The sequence below is a fragment of the Amblyomma maculatum genome, chromosome 1 (genome assembly GCF_055883805.1).
Source record: "Amblyomma maculatum isolate TAMU_Amacu chromosome 1, ASM5588380v1, whole genome shotgun sequence".
In the NCBI taxonomy this organism is placed as follows: domain Eukaryota; kingdom Metazoa; phylum Arthropoda; class Arachnida; order Ixodida; family Ixodidae; genus Amblyomma; species Amblyomma maculatum.
The window spans coordinates 155,733,702-155,759,527 of record NC_139344.1 but is presented as its reverse complement, the minus strand read 5'-3'; the positions used below and the strand labels follow the sequence as shown (position 1 = coordinate 155,759,527).

The 25,826-nt window shown below is 42.9% G+C and overlaps 2 protein-coding genes across 5 annotated transcripts in view; one reads left to right on the top strand and one right to left on the bottom strand.

Annotated features, from left to right (window-relative positions):
- Window positions 1-912: 912 nt before the first annotated feature.
- On the top strand, window positions 913-2,668 carry LOC146204700 (uncharacterized). Its single transcript, XM_084589419.1, has 2 exons — window positions 913-1,520; window positions 2,355-2,668. Exons 1-2 carry the CDS (start codon window positions 1,033-1,035, stop codon window positions 2,440-2,442), a joined length of 576 nt encoding a protein of 191 aa, XP_084445545.1. The 5' UTR covers window positions 913-1,032; the 3' UTR covers window positions 2,443-2,668.
- A 1,254-nt stretch (window positions 2,669-3,922) lies between these two features.
- The window catches only part of LOC146204699 (large proline-rich protein BAG6), a 111,833-nt gene continuing 89,929 nt past the window's right edge, over window positions 3,923-25,826 (bottom strand). For 3 of the 4 annotated variants that reach the window (XM_084589414.1, XM_084589412.1, XM_084589413.1), the window contains exons 22-26: window positions 21,068-21,167; window positions 17,505-17,875; window positions 11,453-11,605; window positions 7,456-7,563; window positions 3,923-6,020 (exon numbers count right to left, since the gene is read on the bottom strand). In XM_084589414.1, the coding sequence (XP_084445540.1) occupies window positions 5,757-6,020; window positions 7,456-7,563; window positions 11,453-11,605; window positions 17,505-17,875; window positions 21,068-21,167 (996 nt within the window). In that variant the 3' untranslated portion in view covers window positions 3,923-5,756. The remainder of the gene's footprint in view (window positions 6,021-7,455; window positions 7,564-11,452; window positions 11,606-17,504; window positions 17,876-21,067; window positions 21,168-25,826) is intronic. The other variant, XM_084589415.1, reaches the window with a different exon arrangement.

Sequence of the window (25,826 nt, the reverse complement as noted above, 5' to 3'; positions counted from 1 at the left end):
ACCATAACTGTACTATCATCGAGTTGATGCCGCTGGCAGTAGGGGCAGCTGCACGCGTTTTCTTCCGAGTTGCGCGACCAGTTGTACATTGACCTTGACCCTGCTGCGAAGCGAGGACCCCGCTCAGCAGCAGCAAGCCATCCGCCTGGCGGCTGAGGTCGTGAAGCAACAATGCATATTCACCAGACCTTAGTTCGCGAGGCTAGGCTCCATCAGGCCTGCGTGCCGGGGAGTCCGAAACGGAGCTTCTTCTCGATGGAAATAAAGGTTTTCAACAACAACGTCTTTCTCTCGCTCTTCTTTTTATTTCTTCTCTACTTTCTCTCTTCTGTCCGCACGAGGCAGCGGAGGTGGCTCAGCTACAGAGCCAGTAGCAGGCTCGTGCATTTTCTTCTCCTTCTTCCTACAGCCACAACAACAGCGTCGCGGAGAAAGAAAATGCGGAGGGTAAATGAGGAGGAGAGACATTGCAGCGTCCGGGAGGTCGCGGCGCGGCCGCGCCAGCTTTGTTACAGTTACAAGCAGAGCTCTGATTATAAGCAGCGTCTATGTACGTATTTAAAAGCTTGTTATGAGGGCGGCCAACTAGCATACGACACGCATCACAGCGATGGCGGGGATAGTTTTAATTCTAGCTCAATTAAGCGCCAATTTTGTCGTCATTGAAGCGGAGACCATGGCGGAGAAGCCAATACCTTCAATGGTTTTTTGATACACTAGCGTAGCTAAAAAAAAAATAAAAAATAATCCATTTATGTCTACACCAAATGTACGTAAATAATTATGACGTCATGCGTTTATTTCTAACATTAGATTTGTAACTTGTATTTAGGGCTTCACCCAGGGCGGCGCCATAAAACTCTTGCCTCGCGTATATGTCTCCTGGTTCTTGTATGTCGTACTATTGCGTCACCGTTGACGTCGACGTAGCCGCGTGCAAATCGAATATGGTGCCTGTCAAGAGCTGTGTGGCGCAGTAATTACGCTGCTGCGCTCTCTAGTTGTTGTATAGCCGACGCAGAGCCGTAGAAGATGTCCAGGTCTATGAGCAAGATGTTTCTACGCAGCCTGCTTCTCTGTCTGCGAGCCCGTAATGAGACCTGGAAGCAATGTGAACGTTGCTACGCTGGGTACTCGGGTGCCGCTGCCGAGGGTCACCATCGTAAACTGAAGAGATCCCTCTTTTGGGGAGCCAACTGCGAGCGGATTCAGTGCCACAGGACCACTAGGGTTGTCTGCGTGAAGATGTTGTCATCTTGTAGCAGTGTCAAGTGTTGCCCTCAAACTCTCTGTGGGTCAGCAGTGCCTGAAACCGATGACAAGATCCGGGTTCCTGTCGAGAAACTGCAGGGTCGTATGCTACTGTCATTCCTTTGCAAACTTTGTTCGACAAGAGTAACCAAGCTGATTTCTAAGGTTTCTTACGAGAAGGGCATTGTCATCGTCAAGTGTCACGGGTGCAGCAAACATCACTTGATTGCCGACAATCTGGGCTGGTTTCCGGACCTTGACGGGAAAAGGTAAACATTTTTGTGTTTGTTTGGTTTAGTAGTAGGTTTTGGAGAAGCAGAAATGCTGAAATGCAGATAAGATGTGTGAGGTGTCTGTGCCGCGTGCAAGCGTCGGTTTGTGAGCATGGAGGTCCTATTACGAAGCCGTTTAGGATTTCACCTGCTAGTCATCTTTAGCCATATGTTCTCAATATCATGCTTTTTTTTTTTTTGCATTTGTATATTTTTTATACCTATATTTTTTCGTGCAATACTTCGACCACAGTAGATAGGGTCTCGCCACGATATGCTTGCCGGTAATTTGAAGCTTCGAACGTTCCATTTCGAGGGCTCAAATTACTAGCGCGCGGACCTGCTTTAGCTAGAGCCTCAATAATTAGCCCTGGCAAACTGCACTTGAAACGCGCATTAATGTGAGCCCGGATAGACTGCGTGATTGCAATCGCACCTGCTGCTGGTCGTTCGGAAATTAGCGGAGGCAGGCATCTGCGAATATCAGCATAATGCTTCCACGGAGAATCACGCAACTTGTGTTCAACATAGTAGGTGTAATTAGGCCTGGACTTGTTTAAACCAGAAATTCGTTTGGGTCAGTACATTTAAAGTGTTCCAAGGAAGCACCAGTCGAAGTATAAACGTTATCAGTGCCACCAGTGCGCAGCTCGTCGTGGCATGTTTATATAATTTTCGGAGGAACTAAATAGGATGTTAATAGTGTAGTTTAAGTACGAATTTATTTTTTGGTCGTCACAAACATCATTAATGTTATCCAGTATGCAACGTGCAAAAAACATCCTAATAATGACACTTTCCTTGTTGTGACCGAGACTGTTCTACTTACAGGAACATTGAAGAAATCCTGGCCTCGAAAGGTGAAGCTGTCCGCAAAGCACTGCTGAAAGACGAGATTCTGGAAGTCACAGAAACATGATCATTAACCCTATCAGAACTGTACAACACTCGTTCTGTACTTTTATTTTGTAATTGAAGCTGCAGTTTTAATTTTCACCAATGTGTTGTAGATGGAGGAAAGGGGCGGGGCACCCTCAGGAACTGTTACTACTGGAATTCCAGAAGTTCACAAACTTGTTTCAGGCCCAACTGTTCTTATGTCAGATGAACATGCAGATAGAATTAAAAATTTTGAGTGGTGGTGTTTTTTGTATGGACTGTCTTTTTTTCTGGCCAAGTCCACCGCTATGCGTCTATGGTAATGCAATGGCCTTGATCAGAATATCTGCCTTCGGCGTTGTGAGCAAAGAAATCACGGGTGTGCCCCCGACAGGCAACATGGCCAGCCACCGATTGGTCGTTGGGTTGTGTAACATCTTAAGACCACACGAGGTCGACATGCGGGCACATATGATTTTGTTTACAGCCGGTATTTCTACGTATGTCAAGTGGTCTTTCACATAATGTGATGGCTTAAGACTACCGTGTAACAGGCACAGGTTAAGGGATTAGTGATGGAGCCACATATCAGGTCATTAATGCTGTCTTGTCACACATTTGAAGGCATGTCTCCCATACTTTGTGAACCTTCAAGTGGCTCACAATGTGCCTACACTTCACAAGTGTACCATGTACAGTACTCACGGATTGAAATAGGACAATAGGAGCGCGTGGCCGTCGCTGCATGCAGCGCCGCCCGTGGATGCTCATGGAACTAAGGTGCTGCATTGTGGTATAGCGCGAGGGGGAGAAGATCTAAAAAGCAGAACTGCTCCTTCCGGTCGCCAATAAGCCGGCCTGTTGTTTGCCACACTGCCTTGCTTGCAGCGACGGCCACGCGCTCCGAGTGTCCTATTTCAATCCGTGAGTACTGTACAAGTAGTTATATTTTCAGTTACTTCAGGTAACCTGGAATGTCTAGTATCTATTTATATACCATATATAGGGACTACATTGCTGTTTAAAATGCCATTTCTAGAATTGTTGTAAAACAAGTTTAGTCTACATAAAAATGCCATGCTATCTGGTGTAAATCTTTTTCATTTAAGACAGCTATTTCCTTTCACATACTGAAAAAGCTTAATACATTAGTTTGACTAGAAAGAATGCATAATTCAGGAATGTTTGCCTCAACACTAGCATTTGGTCCCAAATTGCAGGATCTGATTGAAAAACTGTTTTCCACCAGAAGAAGCCAATCACCCCCACCCTCGGCACGCAGGCCCGATAGACGGGCTGCCGCGGTAAGGCTGGCCGAAAGGCCCTGGCCCATGGCAGCCTACTCCGCCAGGTGGATGATGTTCCACTGGAGCTCAGGGTCTGAGAGTGCAGGCATTAGACTGCATCAATTCAAGCATATGCCTTACACATAAATGGAGTTGCAAGGCCATGAAAACTGCATTCTTTTACTACACACATGCTCAAAAGCATGTTCTGTATAAAGGCCAAAAACACACAGGTTGATTGGAGGTATTTCATAAAATGTTTATTTCTTTTTCCTGCAATGTCAAAGTACACATACATTTGCACACCAAGAAAAAGATCATTGCAAACTTCTTTAATCTTCTGTTTCCAAGATATATTCTTATGCCTTTCAACCTGACTGAAACATACAGCACACACAGGAATGTGTCAATATTTCAACACCAAAGTCTATGCTAGATGCACATCTTTAGTTCAGAAAATTCCAATATGACTGTGTATCTCTTACAGACATGAATATAATGATGTACACAAATATACAGGGTGTCCCAGCTAAGATAGGCAAAGATGTAAAAATAGCCTGACCGTTCCGACAGCTCAGCTGATGCGCAGGAAAAGTGTACTGTCAGCATTCCTAGACTCTTACCAGTGAATCTTAACATTAATTTTATTTCAGTTAGGAAGAACGGTCTTTTTTTTTTTTTCCGTTCTGCAAGGTAGCCTTAGTGCAAGCCAGTGTTTAATAAAATGAGACAGCGTGCTCCGTGCACCTGAATGTGCTGCGCTTACAGAGCTCTCATGCGCAACAGAGCGAGGCGCTGCCAGATTTGTGCCTTCTGTAATGCCCACATTTGAGCTTTGCGTTTTCACTGCCTCGGACAGAAGTGCCACAGCTCAGCTGATGCGCAGGAAAAGTGTACTATCAGCATTCCTAGACACTTACCAGTGACTGTTTGACAACATTCATTTTATTTCAGTTGGGAAGAACGCCATTTTTTTTTTTTTTTAATAATCTTGGTCCATCTTAGTTGGAACAGGGTGTATATAACCAAAGGAAGTGAACAGGGGTGAACAGATTTCAGGAACTAGGGTGAACGGATTATATCTCTAGTACCCGCAACTGCACTAACTGCAATTGCGAATATGGTGTGGTAATAAACTGTTCAAGCAGCAACTAAATATCCTAGTACTTCAGATCTCATCACGCACATTTATTTAAACATACAAAAGAAAAATGCTACATGGCACATGAACTTTCAGAAAAAGGAAATGAAAAGCACAGCAAACCACACTTTTTCTTTGCAACAGAACAGCAACAACACAATGGAATAAACTGACCAAGCGAGCTTGCATGGCATTATTGTAGGGTATGCATGTATAATGGCCATATATATGTATAGATTGAAATAAAAGCTTAGCAAAACATCAGAGCAGACTGGAGAATGTTTTTTCAGGTCAGCTGATTCAACTCAAAAGCATATGCAATGGAATAAACTCTCATGAAGAATAATGAGTGCCATGATGAGTGCCCGATTTTAAAATGCTAAGCACAGAACATTAATTGTTCTACGGACATTTTGTGACATTGAATTAAGGGAAGCTTTGAATATTATCTGGTGAAAAGCAAATTCCAAGGATTGAACTGTTATTTCCTGCCAGAATCTATGTGTATGGCCTTTATACAAGCATATATAGTAAATACAACTTAAATAATACAACAAGAAGGATAAAGCAATAAAAAAATGCTCCCAATCGCATCAGAGCTAAGGGCACTGGTGCAAACTTCTCCAAAGACTTATTGAAAAACCAGTGCAGAATGCAGCTGTTCAGCGCAGTCATTGACTGCAGTGATAGCCGATGCTACCCCAGTGACAATCTGTGCACAGCTTCATGTGCATTTCTGCCTCCCAGCAGACAGACATCCTGGTGCTTCCAAGCAAGTCACTACTGCCAATCCTGCCCCTGCGGCATACTGCACGACTACCAGTGGCAGCACAAATAGCTACGCTACATCCGCACCATGCCCACGCTCTTTGTGTCTGACAAAAGGAGGCCATCACTGTGGTCGCTCCTGTTTTAATCCCTGGTCCCTTATGGGTCTGCACTGTAGTAAAACTTGTGGGCATTGGGGAACCGCTCCGGTCGAAAATCGGGGTCAGAGGAAAGGCGCTCCCGCACTGCCTGTCGCTGCTGCAGCTTGTGGGCTGTTTGGAGGGCTGGGTTCTGGCGTGCTTCAGCCAGGAATGCCTCCATGCCGCTGCGTGGAGCTCTCACACCAGCCCGCTGCACAGCACGCTGCAGTGCCTCCGTGAGGGAGCCTGCACTCTCCGCCCCCACGCTGCTGCCATTCATTATCTGCATGCGGAGAAGAACATGTTTTACGTTAAAACTTGCAATTGGAAACACATTTCTTGGGGGCTACAGTTGCAGTCATAATGACGGAAATTCCTTGTCTCCTAGGCATACAGCCTGATCCTCAATCGTGCACAGCTGTACCAACCCCAAGTAAGGCTGTCTATTTTAATCCCAGGCTGCATGCATGCTTATTCTAACAATGATATCCAACTTTATGCAATGTCCACCAACCAGAAACTTTTGTTTCCAGGTGCAAGTTTTCCACAGCCAGCCACAAAATATACTGAAGATATAAAACAGTTCTCTCTTGCAGACCCCTCCCTGTGCCAGACCAAAATTCAACAAACTCTACAAAGGGCAAAATTCATACACAACTTTCAAGGAACAATCTAGGACTTTTGCTGAGTTACCTGATCGCTGACATGTGCCAGCAGTTTGTGCTTCTTTATGCATTTCTCGAAGTAATAATGCTTTGTGCAAACCGCAGTAATTTGATGTGATCCATTTCCAGATTTACGGTACAAGGAGTTGCTACTTTCAAAAAGATTAAAGGGCCCTTTCAAAGGCTTCGAACTCCCAGTGTTCCAAGGTTTTCGATCGGTCGCACAAACCCTGCGTATTGTTGCACACAAAAAAAGAGAATGCCAAACAATGTAAACACACACAAAAAAAAAGCATGCCTGTATACTCAACTATTGCTGAATAGTTTTAAATGTAAACGCACAAACCCGCAATAATTGCGCACATGAAGTAGTTGGGTCAGCTCAGTGCCCTTCTGTACCTGTTGGCAGCGCAAACACTGTAAAACTACATGCACTCTTCAGTTTGCCATGCTTGTTTTGAGCATGACACTGCTGTTATGCGGAGAAGCCAGCATTTGGTGCACCAGTTGTCGTGCTGTTAAGCTAGCCTAGCTGACCGAAGGCTTGCAGCGGCTCTTGCGTGGCCTTTTTGACTGATGAAGGAGACACAAAAATCAACTTTACCCAATTTAAGTTGTTACTGCATTTATAGTGTACCAGTAAGAGAATTACAACTCTTGTGACTGGTGGAGGCTTTCACCAAAGCACTATACACTGCAGCTTTGATGTGAGCCCCAATGGCACTTCTGCTGCGTGGCATGAGATGTGAACAGCGCGAGCTTCGATGCTCTGGTCTGGCCCATGGAGTGGCCCACGAGAGTGCACCCAAAACAGCCCTCTTTTCAACAACTGATACAATGTGCTACTTGGCGCATGTGCGCTTTGCAGTTCAGTGCACTCGCAGCGAGTGGTGTGTTGCCAGTATGAAGATGAGAAGAACGATACTGCAGGAACAGTGTCCCTAGCTTGGTACTTTATTCACATTTCTGGATCACAGAGGAGCTCATCTGTTGGCATGTTTTTATATATATGTGCTTAACTGTGTGAACACAAATGTCATCCTTCTGGCTTACCTTTCTTCGCTTTGAAGGCATTCCACAGAAGTAGGCATCACTGAATGGGGGCTGGGCGGCCTGACGTCGCTGCCTCTGGATGTCCCGTGTGATGATAGGCACCCATTCCTGTTTTTTCAAGACAAAAGTAAAGAGTTTTCATGGAACATTATAAAGGCACTGGAGCGAAAACCAACTCTGGAAAGACTGCAATTCTCTAAAAAAAAAAAACAACAGGCGCTTAAGTAGAGGCGCAAATACATTTTTGCCTATGAAGAAAATTAATTATTCAGTAATAGTTTAAATATGTGCAAGACTGAAAACAAAAATTAAATTTTTGTTATAAAGTCAGGCCATGAAAACAAACATTTCACCATAATCAGCAGCAGACATCACAGTGGCCTTTAGGTTTCTGCCTCTCATTTGTTTGTTCTTCCTTGGAGCTCGTTCACTCGACGTAAATATGTTATGACTGGCATTTTTCTCATCTGTAGCGCCTCAACAGCAAGTAGAGAGACATCCTTCCATCATCACAAAGAAGGATTTTGTTTTGGCCGAGTATAGCATATAACTCTCTGCATCAACCTTAGATTGACACTACGTATCAGGCAGTCTGGCTGCTATGGAGCGTCAGTAAAGGTTTGCCAAAGCGCAGATTTCTTCAAACTGTTTTTTACCACGGTAGTTCTAAATACCATATTCCCGAACACCAGCAAGCAGGTATATACAGTTAGCAACCAAAAATTTCGATTCAAGGTTTTTTCGGACATGTTCGATTAGTCGGACTTTTTCATGGCACTGTGTATGCTAAGTATATGAGCACGTAAAATTCAGAATGCATTGTGACTGATTGCTTGATTTTTTCAACTTTATTTGCCCCGCCATTATTTGAGGATGCTTCAACGCAGGAATAAGGAAGATTATGCAATAAAGCATCCACAAAACGCAGCGGTTCAGCGAACCGCAGTAGCAGGCTCACTTTCACGCGTGTACATTGTTGAAGCTCGCACATTCGCCCGCGACGATTCGACGGCAGTACAGCCAATGAATGCTTTGTGAATACTAATCCTTTGGTAAATGAAAATGTCTGCGTATATTATTTTATTTCATTGCATTTTGCTCCCAATTTTCATATCAAGTGATCATCACAAATGTTAGGGCGGCTACAGTTTTTGTTTCTGTAATTTTTTCTGACGTTATCAAAGGCAAGCTTAGTTGAAAGTGATAACAGTTTAATGTACTATAATCAAAAATAAACAATTTTTTCTGGAGAGTAAAATTTATTTCAAATCAAACGCTGAACTAAGCCTTTTACAGGTAGTATGAGGGAAAAATTTATATCTCAAAACACATTTGTGTTATAAATTTAAGGTTTTGCTAATAAAAAGAAATATTTGAAACATTCTGCATGTTCTAGAATTAATTTTACTAATTTTTTCATGAATTATTATCATGTGAATTCAAATTTTTTATTCCCATCCAATTTTGAGCTTCCCAAACCTTTTTTCTTTCCAAATATTCCCACAGAGTATATGTACGTATTAAAAAAAAAATGTTCTTCGAATGTGCATTCTATTTCTATCATTGGATGTATTTACCTGTTTTTATCCCTTATATAATTTGCAGCAAGAAAGTTTGTCAGTAATACATGAAAAAATTGCCATTTTTTCCCCCTGGTAACAAAAGAGCTAAGCCACTGTGTTCCCGTCTTATCTTTATGTTACCCTAAATTATTCTCTTTATGCTACCCTCAGTATTAATGCAATAGCATTAAAGGCCCTGTTATCCATAAAATCTGACATCAGAGTTGTGAGCAAAAAATCTAGGTCATATGACTCTGGCAGGTGGTAGCTGGCAACTGACACAGCAAGGCACAAATTGGTCGTAGGGTTCTGCAATGTCATACAACCACGTCACAGGGCCAATTTGTCAGAAGCTGCCAACTTGGACTTCTGATTTCAGATGGGAAGGTGAGGAGAATCAACCTTCAGGGCATTTGCACACCGAATCAGACATGCTACAGCTATGCCATGCAGGTACATTCATGCAGTTGGGTAAGTGGGGCTTTATACCTATGCCGGGTGGTCTTTTACTTCATATGGTAGCTTGCGACTGTACGTTACGGAGTAAGTGTGAGATAATAAAGGCACAATTGAAGAGATTAGTGATTAAGTGATTTGTAAAGTGCATGTACGTGAATAAAGATGCGCAAAGGGAGCCATGGATGGGAGTGGTCAAAACTGTCCCATTAAACCCATAAAGGTGGAGCTTGAAAGTCCCCCCAATTTTTCCTTTTGATATGTTGCTGCGCTGTCTGTAATTTTAATTCAAGCATTTATATTAATCATAGCTAAAAAAATGCAGCAAAACATGGATATAATGGACTACTGGCTACACTGAACTCTTCTAAAATCTTTCCAAAATGTACTGAATGTAGTAGGATATAAAGCAATTTTCCAGGACCAGGTGGTGCCTGCACTGATAACCGGCACCAGGTGAAGCCTGGTGCCGGTGGCAAGCATTTGCGCCTTCATCTTGCACACGCTAACTGCGAATGGTTGGTCGCCAGGCACAGCCAGTGAGCATTCACACCTCTTGAACACACTGACACAGTCCCAGAAGCAGCGGTGTGGATGATTATAATCTAGCAGTAACTACCCCGCAAGTGTGGCTGCCTAATTCAAGTTTCATTAGCTCAAGGTCTGCTGCTACTGAGGTGGCATAAACAACAGTAGTAGCTTACGATCCGGTGCGCAGTTTTTCACATGACACAGTTGTGAGGAGGAGAAGCTACCTTATATCCATGTCACACAGGAAAATTTAATATATATAAGAAGGGAGCAAACAGCCATTGACTGTCAGTGGCTGTTAGCTTTCTTCTTGTGTGTCATAATTAGGCCATCATTTTCTCATTTTGAAAATCTAATGTCACTCAAATGGAATGACAATCGACGCATTGAAGGTGATTCAGTTTCTTTCAGTGCTACACAGTGACATATAACAGTCAATTGTGAATGATGGCAATTGCGATCAGTGAAAAAAAAAAAAAAAAAAATTGACAATTAAAGGACACCAGCACGCACAAAAAAGGCGTTTGAAATCATTGTGTAACATTTTAAAGAGGATTAAAACTTATTGGTACAATATTACAAGTGCAAAATACTGTTCCCAGTAATGCTGTAGCACTGTAGCCATCAAAATCCAAGCCAAGTACAAAGTCACCCACAAATCTACAGCGGAGCGCCTATATACAGCATGGAGCATGCAAATAACATCCAAAGGGTTAAACACTCGGTCACAGCTTTAAAACCTAAAGATACATGCACATGGAGAAGCGGTCAGCAGGAATGATAGCTTCTGATGTGAATAGTTTCCTACCAACATATTTTTCTTTTTAGCAAAACTCGAGAATTATCTTTTACCTTTGGTCGTGCACGCATGATCTTCCGCACTGCTTGTTTCATTTCAGTGTCTGGTAATCTGAGTATACATATGGTTCAAGACTGAGTGCAAATGAGATTGCCAAACTCATTTGATGGTGAATATCATTCAAACCTAATGACATTAAACATTCTTGTGCAGCTTTTTTTAGTGGCCAAATACTTACCTCGGATGCAAATACCATTTCATTCTATTTGAATGACATTAAATTTCCTGGTGTGAAATGGCTATTGGGTGCCACTTCGGCTGATAGTTTTCAGCTTGTTCATTTTTTGGCTTTTGGCATTTGTGCATTTTTGGCTTGTTCAATATGGTAATCAGGTTTGGCTATACCTAAGCTCGATTTTTCATGTTGCACAATAAACTTTATAGTTGCTATGTGCTTGTAAGTGTTTATGAAAGGTTTTCGTGACAAATTCTAGGCATCTCAAAAACTTGGTTGGCCGTAAAGTCAAGCTGTGAGAGATATAAAAGAATCTGCACCTGAAAACTGTTACCGAGCAAAGCAAGTGTGTGCCAAAGCGCTCATTTGTACTTTGTGCGAAAAAGATTGGAAAAATAGTAAATCTGCCCTTACCGATGGGACAGACGCATGCCAGGATTCTGAGCCCAATATCACAGGGAGTGGCTCTTCATCCAATGGGGCTGGTGCTGGCCGGTTCCCCGGGGCTATGTTTGCTGCTGCCCCATTATTTAGGCTATGAGCATCAAGTATAGCACAACTTTGATCCTACAAAGAGGAAGATACAGATGCTTCACTCAACTGTCCCATGCCCATCTCAGGGGTGGAAGCAGGCTCTAGCATTTTGGAGCAGCTCAGAGAGCAGTTATAACAGAATTTTGGAGCAGCTTTGGAGCAAATGAGTTTTGGCACATTCAAATTATGTTTTGGAATATGTTTCTAGGGTGAAACACACTTGATAATTTCAGTTTTCTATTTCTGATAATATAAAATCCCTCCCGTCATCCCTTTTTATGCCATGTTCAGTGCTTCTGCCGACTATGCACACACCTCTGACAAGACGAGACAATTGGCCAAAACATGTAATAATGTTCAAAAACAACACAGGCTGACCTAAGCAATCATTCGAATCAGACTTGCAGCAACGGAACACTTGCTTATGCATCTCACGAACGAAATCAAAGTTTGACCTAAAGCTTTTGCCTACTTTAACTTGACAGATTCAAATATGGAGTCTACCATTTCGATGCGCTCAAGCAGAGCCACTAGTTTGGGCGTTCACATCAATGGGCACATTTCCGCTATTCTGTGCAAGTCCTTTGATCCTACGCCTGTGCTGATAAATTCCCGAGCACTGGCCATTAGTGCCTTCAGGGAGGACAGATGGCACTAAAGGGTAAGTAGCCTTTTCCTCCTTCAGCTTCTTTCCAGTAGCTCGTCATTTTTTTACCTCAGCAATGCTAGGGTTTGGCGACAGGCCCTGTGTGGCCTTCTAACACCCTTGGGAAGTTTTCTAATGATTGACACCTTTGGCAGCCTACAACACTCGTAAGTATGCTTTTGTCTGACATAAGCCTGACATGCCTGTCATTGACAAAGAGGCTCAATGGTGAAGTATCTGCTCATTTTTAAAGCAAGAACATACTACTGCCGAACAAGTTTCCCAACGGTTCCTACCACACTCACGTGGTAGTTAGCGCTACCTGCTTCATTTGGTGCTCTTGCTTCTCTCCCCACATGTGATTCAAAAGCCTGGGAGGATGTGCTATGTCACATGCACAGTGCATTTTTTCACAATTGCCTCCAGTTGCTTGTGGGTCATATTAAATTTGCTTGTAAAATAAATTTCAAATCATGCTTCATCATCATCATCAGCCTGATTATACCCACTGCAGGGCGAAGGCCTCTCCCATATTTCTCCACTTAACCCAGTTCTGTGCTAGCTGCATCCACTTGACCCCTGCGAACTTCTTAATCTCATCCGCCCACCTAACTTTCTGCCGCCCCCTGCTACGCTTTCCTTCCCTTGGAATCCAGCTTGTTACCCTCAGCAACCATCGGTTATTCTCTTCGCACTACATGTCCTGCCCATGTCCATTTCTTCTTCTTAATTTCTACTAGAATGTCGGTAACTTGAGTTATTTCTCTGACCCACTCTGCACGCTTTCTATCTCATGTTACCCCTACCATTTTTCATTCCATAGCCCTCTGGGTTGTCCTCAACTTAAGTAGAACTCTCTTGGTTAGCCTCCATGTTTCAGCCCCATAGGTGAGTACAGGCAAGATGCAACTGTTGTATACTTTCCTCTTTAGCGATACCGGTAAGCTGCTAGTCATAATCTGCGAGTACTTGCCAAATGCGCTCCATCCCAATCTTATTCTTCTTGTTATTTCCTTTTCATGGTCTGGATCTGCGGTTACTACCTGTTCTAAGTAGACATATTCGCCTACTATTTCCAGTATTTCGCTACCTAATGTAAACTGCTGTTCCTTCCCGAGGCTGTTGAACATTACCTTAGTCTTCTGCATATTGATTTTCAAGCCTACCTTTCTACTTTTCCTGTCTAGGTCATCAATCATTATTTGCAGTTCATCCCCCGAATTGCTTAGCAAGGCAATGTCATCGGCAAATCGCAGATTACTGAGGTATTCTCCATCTACTTTTATCCCTAACTGCTCCCATTCCAAGTCTCTGAATACTTCCTCTAAGCAAGCTGTGAATAGTACTGGGGAAAACGTGTCTCCTTGCCTAACACCTTTCTTTATGGGAATTTTGTTACTTGCTTTATGCAGAACTATGCTTCACACTTCCCTAGCTTGCCAAAATTTTGTTTGTATTGAGCCCAGTCCAAGAAGTGTTATACATCTGCCACCATGCACTGCTATCGTTCCTGTGTTGAGCTAAATTTGATAGTAAAACATTGCGGCAACCGGTTTGGAACAATATTGTCTTGGAGCAGGATGGAGCAGAGAAAGCAGTTTAGAGCAGAATGGAACAATTAGAGCAGTGCTTCCACCTCTGCCATCTGCACCTTTGAACTAGACTTGACACTCACTTGCACACTACTGCTAGACAGCCCAGGGTTCATATAAAACATTTAGCAAGAAATGCTTTGGACTACACAGATTAAGATATCCTCCAACTCTTGTTTAGCTCTGAATCCCCTTTCTATAGCCACCTTCTCTGCTTCCTTTCCCCAGCCTTCCAGAAAATGTTTGAGGATGTCTGTTTAATGTTGGTACATCCTTGAAGAGACTGTCTGCAAGCTCCCAAAAAACTTTTGAGCATTTTATGTATATCTGCTTTTTTTTATTACTTCTTGAGCTCCAGCTCATGTGGCTTTCCTTTTTTGACAGGCCTCTTTCTACGGAGTCATGTGCAGACATTCTAAACAATTATTTGCATTGGCTACACCCAAGGTCATTCCTCGTGCTCGATGTGAACATAGATGGTGCCTTTCAGTGTGTGTCTCTGCTGCTAATGCTGCTGTTAGTTATATGTCAGCACACGTGAAACTTCCAATACCATACACCTACCTTTGCACCCTGTTGATCTCCAGATGTGCTTCAAGCTTTCAGTGACAATTCACACATTGCCGCCACATAAACAATGTTCTGACACAAATGCATTCAGCTCTATGCAAACCGTCTGCTCTAAACCATTTGCCATTCATTCGTTCGTACCAAGCAAGATGAAACTTGCATTTTCAACCTGGCCTAGCTCGCACAACCAAGCACAAAGATCATCCTGCAACATTGACTGTGCTCAACAATTTCACGGCCAGTGTCACTGGTCTTTAAAATAGGAGAGTGCCTTTCTGAGGGTACAGTACAAGGTAGGATGAGGACAAGGAAAACAAGCATGCCTGCCACCTAAAAGATTCTCAGGGAAACGATGCGCTGTTCATGGGCTTTGTCAACACAAGCCTGAGCAACACCGCAGCCTCTTACAGAGTTGTGCTCCAACGAAGCATTCAGTTTAAAATGGTTTAAGGAATATATTAAAATCATTATGCTATCCCTGATGACAAATAAGAACTTCTAACCTTTCAAAACCTAGTATTGTACTCCTCCTCCCAAAGGCCATGGCTATGCTTAGTTAGCCCTTCATATACTACTACAGATAAATCTCGTTATATGAGACACTGTTACAAGAGACACTCGGTCATAAGAGACATTTAAAAATGGTTTGGTTGGTTTTCTTATGTCCGCCATGTTAACAACAGAGAGACATGGTTACAAGAGACACTCGGTTACTAAGGACAAATTTTACAGGTCCCTGGATCAAATTCTTCACTATTTAGAAGATTAGAAGAGACACAACCCTGGTGTGCTCATGCAATGTAGGTGAAGCGTGCAAACTCGTACATGATGCACTTCAGATTCCCTTAGCTAAATTCTGTTCCATATCAGAATCCTTTTTGTTGTATATGTCAGGAACTGAAAAGGAGTGCTTCCCCATCATTGGAAGATCAAAACAACCCCATTGTTTCAGCCACTGGCATCACATTACTGTCACCTACGAAACTAATCAAAATGCGTGAATGACATCCAGCATTTTTAACTCCTCGCTGTTAAAATTTGATCACAAGATGAAAGCTCATAATCCTGATGTCTCTTTGTGGACAATGCTTCTTGCAGCACCAAAGTTCTCGTGCTCAAAGCCACCAAACTTATTTTTTCCCTCCAAACTCCACACCCTAACTTCAACTAATAGACAAAGACATTGTGCGCTCTGTCAAGTTGTACATAACACGGTTGGCAGAACGCCTGCAGCTCGACAGGCAGGACGACTGTACAATAGTAATTGATGCGAAGTTTGCTGTTCAGGTGATTTCAAGAGTCTGGAATGGCCTGAGAAGTGAAGCTGTGAAAAACTGTTTCGAACAAGCAGGCTTTAAATGTGGTGACACAATGTAAGAGGGTCCATATATGGATACTGTAGAAAGCTTCCTTGAAGATGAAGCATGGGCGAGACTGTTGAGGTACCATAATGTTTTGAGGAATTCGTATCTGCAGATGTAGATCTTGTGTGCTCCCGAAGAGCTTTCAGACTGTGCAATTCTCGCGCAAGTAAATGGCACATTTGCCATAGAGGGTGACTACGAGGACATTTCAGAGGAAATGTGTCAGCATCTGAGGGTGACGAGCATGTAAGAGTGATTCAAAGGTATTAGAGCAACAGGAAGGCTTTTAAAGTGAAGTCCTTAACCTTCAGAATTTGGGAATACACTCTGCACTCACAAAAATACATACTAGTATGGATAACTTCTTTAAGCTTTACTGAACAATTTCCTGTTAATGCGTGTAAATGCATTTATATGCTGATGTGCAGTGCTGATGTGCAGATTTTTGATTACAAGAGACCTTGCTTACAAGAGACATCATTTTTGGGTCCCTTGAGTGTCTCTTGTAACGAGGTTTTACTGTATATAAAAGCCCAATTTTTCAGTTAAAATACTTCAGATGGAGTCCGATTTGTCAGTCACATTTCTTAAATCTGTTAATTTGGCCTTTTTTACAGCCATAAGATGGTGGAAGACAGGATGTTAGCTTGAAGGAGAATGGTCCCTACACTATCATTGTCACAATGTTCACACACATAGCTCTTACTAGACCTGCTGGCCAAATCCGTATAAGCCAATCTAGCGAGACCAAAAATCGAGTTTTTATTTGCATCAACCAAGAAGGGGGCGTTCAATCAAACTTTCAGGCAGTGTACAATAAGTCCGCTTGCACGAACCTTGCAGTAACAGATATTGCTAGCTTCCAAAATCCGTAGTAGTAGTTTTGCTCAAAGCTTGGTCCAGATTTGTGACCCTTCACCAGCAGCAGGTGTTGGAGGATAGTGTTACAGGATTCATTTCTAGTTTCAGCTTCAAATCACCTTTGCCACTGGGAGTCTGGTGACTCCGGGGTGAATCAGGAGAGTTGGCAGGTATGCATGACATTGATAGCAAAACAGTATATCATCTTAGACAGTGGTAATAGCTTGCATCTTTCGAGACAACTGCAATGAGACAATGCAATTTTGTGCAAGAGTAGCTAGGATATCAGGTACATTAGAGCAAAAGTATGTGTGCAGCATAAGCATATCAGAAATGAGGCATAAATGAAAAGAAGCTTGAGAAAACATTTATCAAGCAGTCTCAAAAGACTATTCTTAAAAATCTTACATAGTACTTGCAGAAGACCACACAGTTTATGCAAGTTTCAAAATTATGCTCTGAATGCTTTCCTTTTCATGTTGCTGCTGCCTTGCATAATCTTTTTATTATGCAACGCGGCTGCGACACAGAGTCTGACTTATCTGTACGGGCCATAAAATGCTAGTCAGAGAGGCACTGAAAGATTTCACATTAAATTTAAGTGCCAACATCTTTTCTTTTTTTAACTCAGTCTATCAGGAGTGAAAAAAAAAAAAGCCTTCCCAGAGTTGTTTACTTAACAGAATTCATCCCAAAGGAAGCCTGCCATAAAGCATAGCTTCAGAGACATCTCGCAACTAACGCCGAACACAGACTAGCTTGAAATGATGAATCACAGACACAAGAGCTTCAATACTAAGGCCAATATCCGTGAAATGAAAAACCAGACACGTTCAATGATATCCAGATCATTTTTCTTTTTTCAGAAGTGAGAAAGGGTTAAAATAGAAGATGCTTACCGAGACTTCCCTGTCAACCTCCATGCTTGGCAGAGTGGTGCCATTCTGATCAGAGGGATTGCCAGAGGAAGTCTTTGGTGGGCTGGTCTGCTTCACCAGGTACTTGGCAGCAATGGCAGAAGTGGTAGCTTGCGACGATGACAAGCCTTCAGAGACCTTCTGCCAGAAAGTCTCTATCCAACCACAGAAAAAGACATGAGCTTTGCAGCTCAGATTCCTGCCCAGCCTCGTAAGGATGGGATCCATTCTGGCATGAAAGACTGCATTGAGCGACTCGATGCCATCCTTGAAACAACACAATGCCAGGGCAATCAGGTCTCTCACTGTCCTTTGGATAAGGGATATCAATTCTTGGGCAAAACTTTCTGAAGCTGAAAAAGAAAAGTAGAACTTATTAACAGTGCTTGCTATAAATGGCCAGCTTCCCAATACAAGAATGTATTGGGAGTGCAAGAGAAGAGCTCCAGTGTAATTACCAATCTTATGCTGAATGCTGCTTCAAACTCATCTCTACAGTGGAAGTGTGTGCATATAACCAGCAGCTTGCTTTTAATATAATTCAGTCCCAAAATTTACAAATTATGCACATTATAGCTCAGACTATTTCACGCACATTTTATTTTCATCAAGGAAGGGATACATGGCGAAAAAGGGGGACAGGAGAAATAGCTGCACAACAGCAGCTTGACAATGCTCCGGCCACCCAGGCAACAGTCACACACTTTTTGGTATAACATTTTCTTCAATGATTGTAGAAAGTAAAATTCATTACACTGCCATATAAAGATGCAAAATAAAAATAATATATGATTGTACGCAAAACACACGTTGAATGTTATACAATGAGTAAAATAAATATTATTGGCTGATTCTCAATGAGAAAAAAAATACAGGATAGAAACACATTTTTGATCTTTGAGGCAAGCCGTTAACAGAAATATTTTTTGAAGATGTGCTTTTTGGTCAGTTCCATTATGGCTCGACCACAAGCAGAAGGTAACCAAATCTTGTAATCTCATTAATGGAACTGGACCACACCTTTAGAAAGAACCAAACCTTATCGAATGCCACCATTACATTAAATATTGTGGGACATAGGCAACCTGTGTAACAATGGCGAACCACGAATTGCGACAAAGCTCAGTGAACATCGGTTACCATGGCTTAACAGAGGTTAGGTTGCCCGTGTGATTAATCTATTATAGGGCTCAACGCCCATCGTGGTGGTAACTGCCAGCAGTCATACTTCGAGCTCCGTGTCCATTACCATACAGAGCGCCAACGTGAAGGCTATTAGAAAAAAAAAAACAATGACCAATGAATCGGGGAAAACTGGTACAACAGTTGGAAGTCTGCAAACCAAGTCAGTCGGTGGCCTATTCATTGGTGAGGCGCAGTTCCTAGAGCTGTTTTTAATATTTTTTTTTTTTTCTGATGCCTCTGAGTGTTGAGTTCAGAAAGGAGAACCACTGTTACCATATAAACGCGTGTAAGAGCTGCACCTGTGTATGGGTCACATCCCCCATTTCCTGAAGCAAATATTTAAAAAACAAAACCTGTGTAAGGACTGCACCCAAACTTTTCACGACCCACGCAGGAATAACCTTCAATATGCATGAGCACAGGAGCTTTCAGATGCCGCCCAGGGATGGTGCCCGAAGTCGCGGGTCAGAATCATTATATTTCCCCTCTGCCGTGAGCTTCCGTAATCTATTCGGCATCGGTATCGCCAACCCCCGACCACCCAAGCTTTGTTTTGTGGCAAAGGCATGTGAGTATCGGTTAGAGTAGTTGACGTGATCATACGCCGTAGTTGTGGCTCTTGTGTGCTCTGTGCTTTATTTTTCGCAAATTGCCATAAAGCGTTGCCATTCTAATACAATGGGCAAGCATATATATATTGGTAGCTATACGGCAGGCTTTAAACTGAAAGTAGTGGAGTTTGCCCTCGAAGACGGCAAACGTGCGGCGAGCAGAAATTTTGATGTGCACGAGAAGTGCGTCCAAATCTAGATGGTGCAACCAGAAGGATGCGTTGCAGAAAGCCAGCTACAAAAGGCGTGCTTTTTGAGGCAAACCATGCAAGCATCTCGAGCTGTAAGGAGAGCTGTTCCGCTATGCAATGGAAGCGCGGAACAATGGCTACGCGTTGACAACGGACATGCTGTGCGTGAAGAGACAAGCCTTGCCGCGTGCGAGAAGCGTAGAGTGCAAGAACTTCAAAGCTAGTGTTGGCTGGTTACGAAGATTTCTGAAGAGGCAAGGCCTATCCTTTTGGCGAAGGACCATGCTGTGCCTGAGGGCAATGCTTGTAACTGTGCCTGGCTGGATTTTGTAAGCGTAGAACTCAGTGCCTAATAGACATTGTATCCCGTAGTTTGAAGGTGACTGGGATTTCAGACAGGACGGGACTGAAGGCGACTTGTGGGGTGAAGGTGCACCAGAGCACAGCACCAGCTCAGAGTTGGAAGACTCCACGAGTGACAATTGAATGGTAAATAAATGCCGCACACTCACTGATTGGTCTGCTTTTACTTAAAAAAATAAAAATAAAAATTTTTCGTACGTCACGTGTATGGGCCCTCCAATCCAGGAAAAAAAGTGCGGCCCTTACATGCGTTTACATGGAAATCACCATTATCTGTTACGTTAATGAAGTCAACTCAAAAATTCTTCCGAAAGAGTGACTAGTGAGAGAATACCGATCTCTCGGTCGCTTAGCTAAACCTCATTTTCGGCATTTTATGGCCCTATTATTACTAAATGAGCTCCACAATTGCTCAACTTCTGGATGAGCCACTTCCCATGCCTGAGCTTTCCTTGTTCCTAAAGCGCAACTGCGTTAGAGCAAGCTAAATGTGCAAGTATGCTTTTCCTGGTCCCCCAGTTGAAATTCCAAGCGGATATTTGCCTCATTCATCTTCCGAGTTGAAGTCAGACCTTGTGAAGTCACCTTCAGACTCTTCGCTACTGCTTTGCTCTCTCTCTCTCACACACACACACACACACACACACAAAAGTCCACAGTAGAACAAGTGTAATAATGCAAAAGGTGCTGAATTTGTAGCACGCCCTGACGTGAGCTGGCCGCCATTTTAGCTGACATTCAAGACACTCTGCTCTTGATAATTATTTTCTATACCACCACCTGCAAAAAAAAAAAAAACTAGATGGAAACTAAAAACTGCAGTTGCCATAATATCTGCCTATATGTGGCTATGTACTCCATCGCATGGAAATTGCGTTTGGCAACACATCAAAAAAACCATCAGTCATATATGAACAATCCCTACTAGGCAGGCAGTCCTGAAAAACAAAATTCTTTTTTTTTCCCCCTCGGTGCTATAAGGCGACATCTATGAAAGCTTATTCTTTTCCAGCAAAATATAAGTGGACTTAAAACTAGTAATCTAGAAAACAAGCAACCAAAATTTGACATCTGTAATTATATAAAAGCGGCTCTGCAGACAGAAGGGTAATCATAAATGAGCAAGTCAATGGCACAAAGGTGGTTGATGAGTTTGCCACGGCCAACTTGGCAAAAAAAGAAAGCAAAAACTTACATGGGCCAAGAATGTGGACCAAGATAGTATGCAGTCTCTCGCTCAAAAAGCCAGTGATGGTAGCTTCCACATCAACACCTGGTTTGACATTGCCTTTCGCCTATTAAAAAAGAAGAAAACCAAGGACCCCACTCTTTGACATCGTGCGAGATAATATTTTCTGAATGTTATACACACAGGATTTATTGAGCAATTGAAAGGGTATTGATGTAAGGTGCAACTTAGCAGAGATGCAGCTTTCAAAATGTGAAAATGTAATGCCCCTTTATAAAGAACTTCTAAGCCAATACAGCCAATCCCAGATAAGATGCATAGTATTATTGCATATATCGAACTTTCAGAATATCTCCTTGAAAAACACATGAAAAAGTAGAGGAGTGGTGCTTGACTTATTCAAACTCTCGTTCAACGGAACAACATATAGAGCTGCGCTTCATGCCACTGCCATAAGCTCTTCCACTAATGCTGCCACACAGTCAGTTCTCGTGCGCAGAGGTCGGCTGCGCAGCCTTGGCTGCCTGCTGAGAGTTAGTGCTGTGAAAGCGCTGGATGAGGTGAAGATCGAGTCCAAATGAAAGTGGCCTTTGGCATGGCATGATAGTTTGCAACCTGACACTGCTGCTATGCGAGGAAGCACATTTAGCGCGCTGGTTGTCACGCGGTTAAGCTAGCCTTGCCAACCGAAGTTAAAAGCTTCGTGTTAATTTACACTACAGAGGGCTCTTTAACTGTATTGACATCTCATCTCACAGCACACAGGCACATATTTTGGCTCTTTGTGGCCTGATTTGCTGCCTAAGGAAAAGAAATCAAATGTGCTATATTTGAACTGAGTTATTAACTCAGTTATTGTTATGCTTATAGCATACCAGTAACAGATTTAGACCTCTCATAATCAGCAGTGGCTTTTCTTTGACCGCCGTGGGTTAGGTGCATTGCTGTCAACCCCAACCCCAAAGGCACTTGTGCCAAGTGGCGCGAGATGAGAGCTGTGACCCTCCATCTCTTCCCATAATATATCGAGAGTGCACGCTCGCACCGACGGAATGGCACATAGAGGTACTCCTCTCTTTTTAATGCCTCGTGCGAAGTGACACTTGATACGCGGATGCGCAATCAAGCACCTCGCAAGAAGCTGCAATTACAACGAGCATGCTGCCAGCGCAAGTTCACTGTATTCACACTTGTGGGTTACAAAGAAGCTCATCTGTTGGCATGTTTTACACCTAAATTTATCAATATAGTGAACTATTTCGTGATCCCCTTCTAGTTTGATACATCCAGTATCAACTGTAATTGTCAAAGAATTTCAATTTTCTAAGAATCAAATTATAATTTTCTATGCTTTTGTAAAATTTCACTTCTGAAACCTATCGGGAAGTACTGCAAGGAAACGGCTGCGTCAACCTTAACAGTGCTACTTGTTGTGAAGTGAAAAAAAAAAAAACTTTTTTTTTTAACCTTATGCATATCACAAGAAAGCCTGCTTCCTCATTTTCAACAATAGGTTCATATCTGAACTTGCATTCCTTTAAAAAATGTTGCTTTTGGCAACATCTGACAGGCCAAAATGAAGAAAGCAGATGCAATAACTTGGATGCAATGCAAGAGAAAGTGGCAGTTACGGGTACAGCTCGCATGCCTGCACAAGCCATGGTAACATTACACTGGCAAAGAGCAGGAAATCCCACAACCAAACAGTGCTTGACTAACAACATTTTTGGCAGCTTCTATTGCGTTCCAACATCATCAGCACCATTCCAGAGCATAAATTTCATGTTCACTGCACTGTCAACACATTGCACCATGATAGAATGAGATCACCAGAATGAACTGTGCTCACACTCATTGCCTATGTTTTCGCTTGAGAGAACTTCTCAGTCAGACCTACCATAAAAAGTTTGCATCATGAATTTTACAAGAATATTTGTGCTAACTACAAGACATTTTGCGCATGCTCTCAATCTGCCTCATAGAGCAGAAGAGAATATAGAGAGGAACAAATTTTACTTTCCGTGGTACTATTACAGCTAAATCTCGCTACTAGAGACACTGTTACAAGAGACACTCCGTTATAAGAGACATTTGAAAATTGGTTGGTTTTCCTATGTCTGCCATGTTAACAACATTGCATGCAAGAGACACTCGGTTACTAAGGACAAATTTTACAGGTCCCTGGAGCAAATTCTTCACTATTTAGAAGATTAGAAGAGACACAACCCTGGTGTGCTCATGCAATGTAAGTGAAGCGTGCCAACTCGTACATGATGCACTTCAGATTCCCTTAGCTCAATTCTGCTCCATATCAGCATCCTTTTTATTGTATATGTCAGGAACTGAGAAGGAGTGCTTCCCAATGATTGGAAAGCCAAAACGACCCTGTTGTTTCAGCCACTGGCATCGCATTACTGTCACCTACGAAGCAAATCAAAATGGATGAATGACATCCAGCATTTTTAACTCCTCGCTGTTTAAAATTTAATCACGAGGTGAAAGCTCAGAACCTTGATGTCTTTCTCTTTGTGGACAATGCTTCCTGCAGCACCAAAGTTTTCGTGCTCAAAGCCACCAGTTATTTTTTCGCTCCAAACTCCACACCCTACCTTCTACCAATAGACAAAGGCATTATGCACACAGTCAAGTTGCTGTACAAAACAAGGTTGGCAGAATGTCTGTTTCACGACAGGCAGCAAGACAGTACTACAGTAATTGATGCGAAGTTTGCTGTTCATGTGATTTCTGGTGCCTGGAATGGCCTGAGAAGTGAAGCTGTGAAAAACCATTTCAGACAAGCAGGCTTTAAATGTGGTGACATGATGTAAGAGGGCCCATATATGGATACTGGGGCAAGCTTCCTTAAAAATGAAGCTTGAGCGAGACTGGTGAGGTACCAGAATCTTTTGAGGAATTCGTATTTCCAGATGTGGATCTTGTGTGCTCCCAAAGAGCTTACAGACTGTGCAATTCTCGCGCAAGTAAATGGCACATGTGCCATAGAGGATGACTACGAGGACATTTTAGAGGGAATGTGTCAGCATCTGAGGGTGACAAGCAAGTAAGAGTGCTTCAAAGGTATTAGAGCAATAGAAAAGCTTGCAAAGTGAAGTGCTTTACCTCCAGAATTCAGGAAGGAATACACTCTGCATTCACAAAAATACATACTTGTATGAATAAAAGCTTTCCTGAACAATTTCCTGTTAATGCGCGTAAATGCATCTATATGCTGATGTGCAGTAAACTGATCAACAAAGTGCTTTTAGAATTTTTGGTTACAAGGGCCCTTGCTTACAAGAGACATCTTTTTCAGGTCCCTTGAAAGTCATTTGCAATAAGGTTTTACTGTACCTTTATGCATGTCATGCTAGCGGCTGCTCCCACTCTCATGTGTTTCATGAACATTAGAGTAGAGCAGTGAAGAGCTTTTCCCATCATTGAGTTAGTACAAAGAAAGGTGTGCAAACACATTCTCTAGTTATCTGAATGAGCATGACAATTTTAGTGACTGACGATGGCAATCATCATGAACCCATGTACCCACTTTAGCAACAGTTTGTTGTTACACTTCAAATGGAGCTATGATTAACACTTTTTTCCGTGGCTGTTTAAATTTGATTAGGGCTGATTTTGCACACGCTTCCATTTTGTTATCATATTATTCGAAAACTTGCTTAATTCAAACATTTCACTCAGCATGAAGAGCTTCAACTGTTTTTCTGACCACGTTGCTATGACCATGGTAAATGACCGATTCGAAGGGCAATCTCAGTGCTCCCTGCACCCCAGCAGACTTGGTGCACCATCTAGTGGATCCTTTAGACACTACCTATATTTTCATTCCTTGCATAGTTCATGTTCCCACATGGCGACAATTTCTGAAACGTCATGAGGTTGAAGGTCTGGCATAGTGCACTAGCAGCATGGTGCCAAGCCAAGGGAACGGTTTGGTTTGGTTTGTGGGGTTTAACGTCCCAAAGCAACTCAGGCTATGAGAGACACCGTAGTGGAGGACTTCGGAGATTTCGACCACCTGGGTTTCTTTAACGTGCACTGACATCGCACAGCACACAGAAGCCTTGCTTTTCGACTCCAACGAAAAGCGGCCGCCGAGGCCGGGATTCGATCCCGCGTCCTTGGGAACATAGTTGAGCACCGTAACCACTGCGCCACCCCGGCGGGGCAGGCCAAGGGAACAGCGCGCACGCACGCGCACGCACATTCTGGAGGGCACTTTGGTCCACTAAAGTGCGCGGTGAATTATAACCCTCCACTACAGCACCTCTATCTCCCTTTCTCTTTCACTCCCACCTTCTTCCCTTCCTTTAGGGCATGGTATATGTGTCCGCTGAGAATTGTGACTGATACTGTGCCTTTTCAATCCTGTAAATCAATTTCAAACACTGCTGATGCCTGCTGTACTCACGCCTCCTAGACATTTGGGTCTGCTTCTGTTTGCTGTGTGGTGTGGCGTTTGAGGAAGCGGCAAATGAAAGGCGCTGCACGGACGCCTGAATTGGGCGCCCGGCGGGGTCAGCTATGTATATGCACGAATTGCCTGGTGACGTTAGGGCCTGTCGTGATGGTACATCGCACGCCCCTTGTCGAACACAACCAGCATTTCACTGAACGCATCAAAGTTCACCAGTGTTCTATAATTTGTTTACAGGAAAGGAAAGATGCAGTATCTATCACTCGCGGAATCCCGCTATCACCCTCACGATAAACAAGAAGAATTATGAAGAGCGTTTCACGATCCAGGATG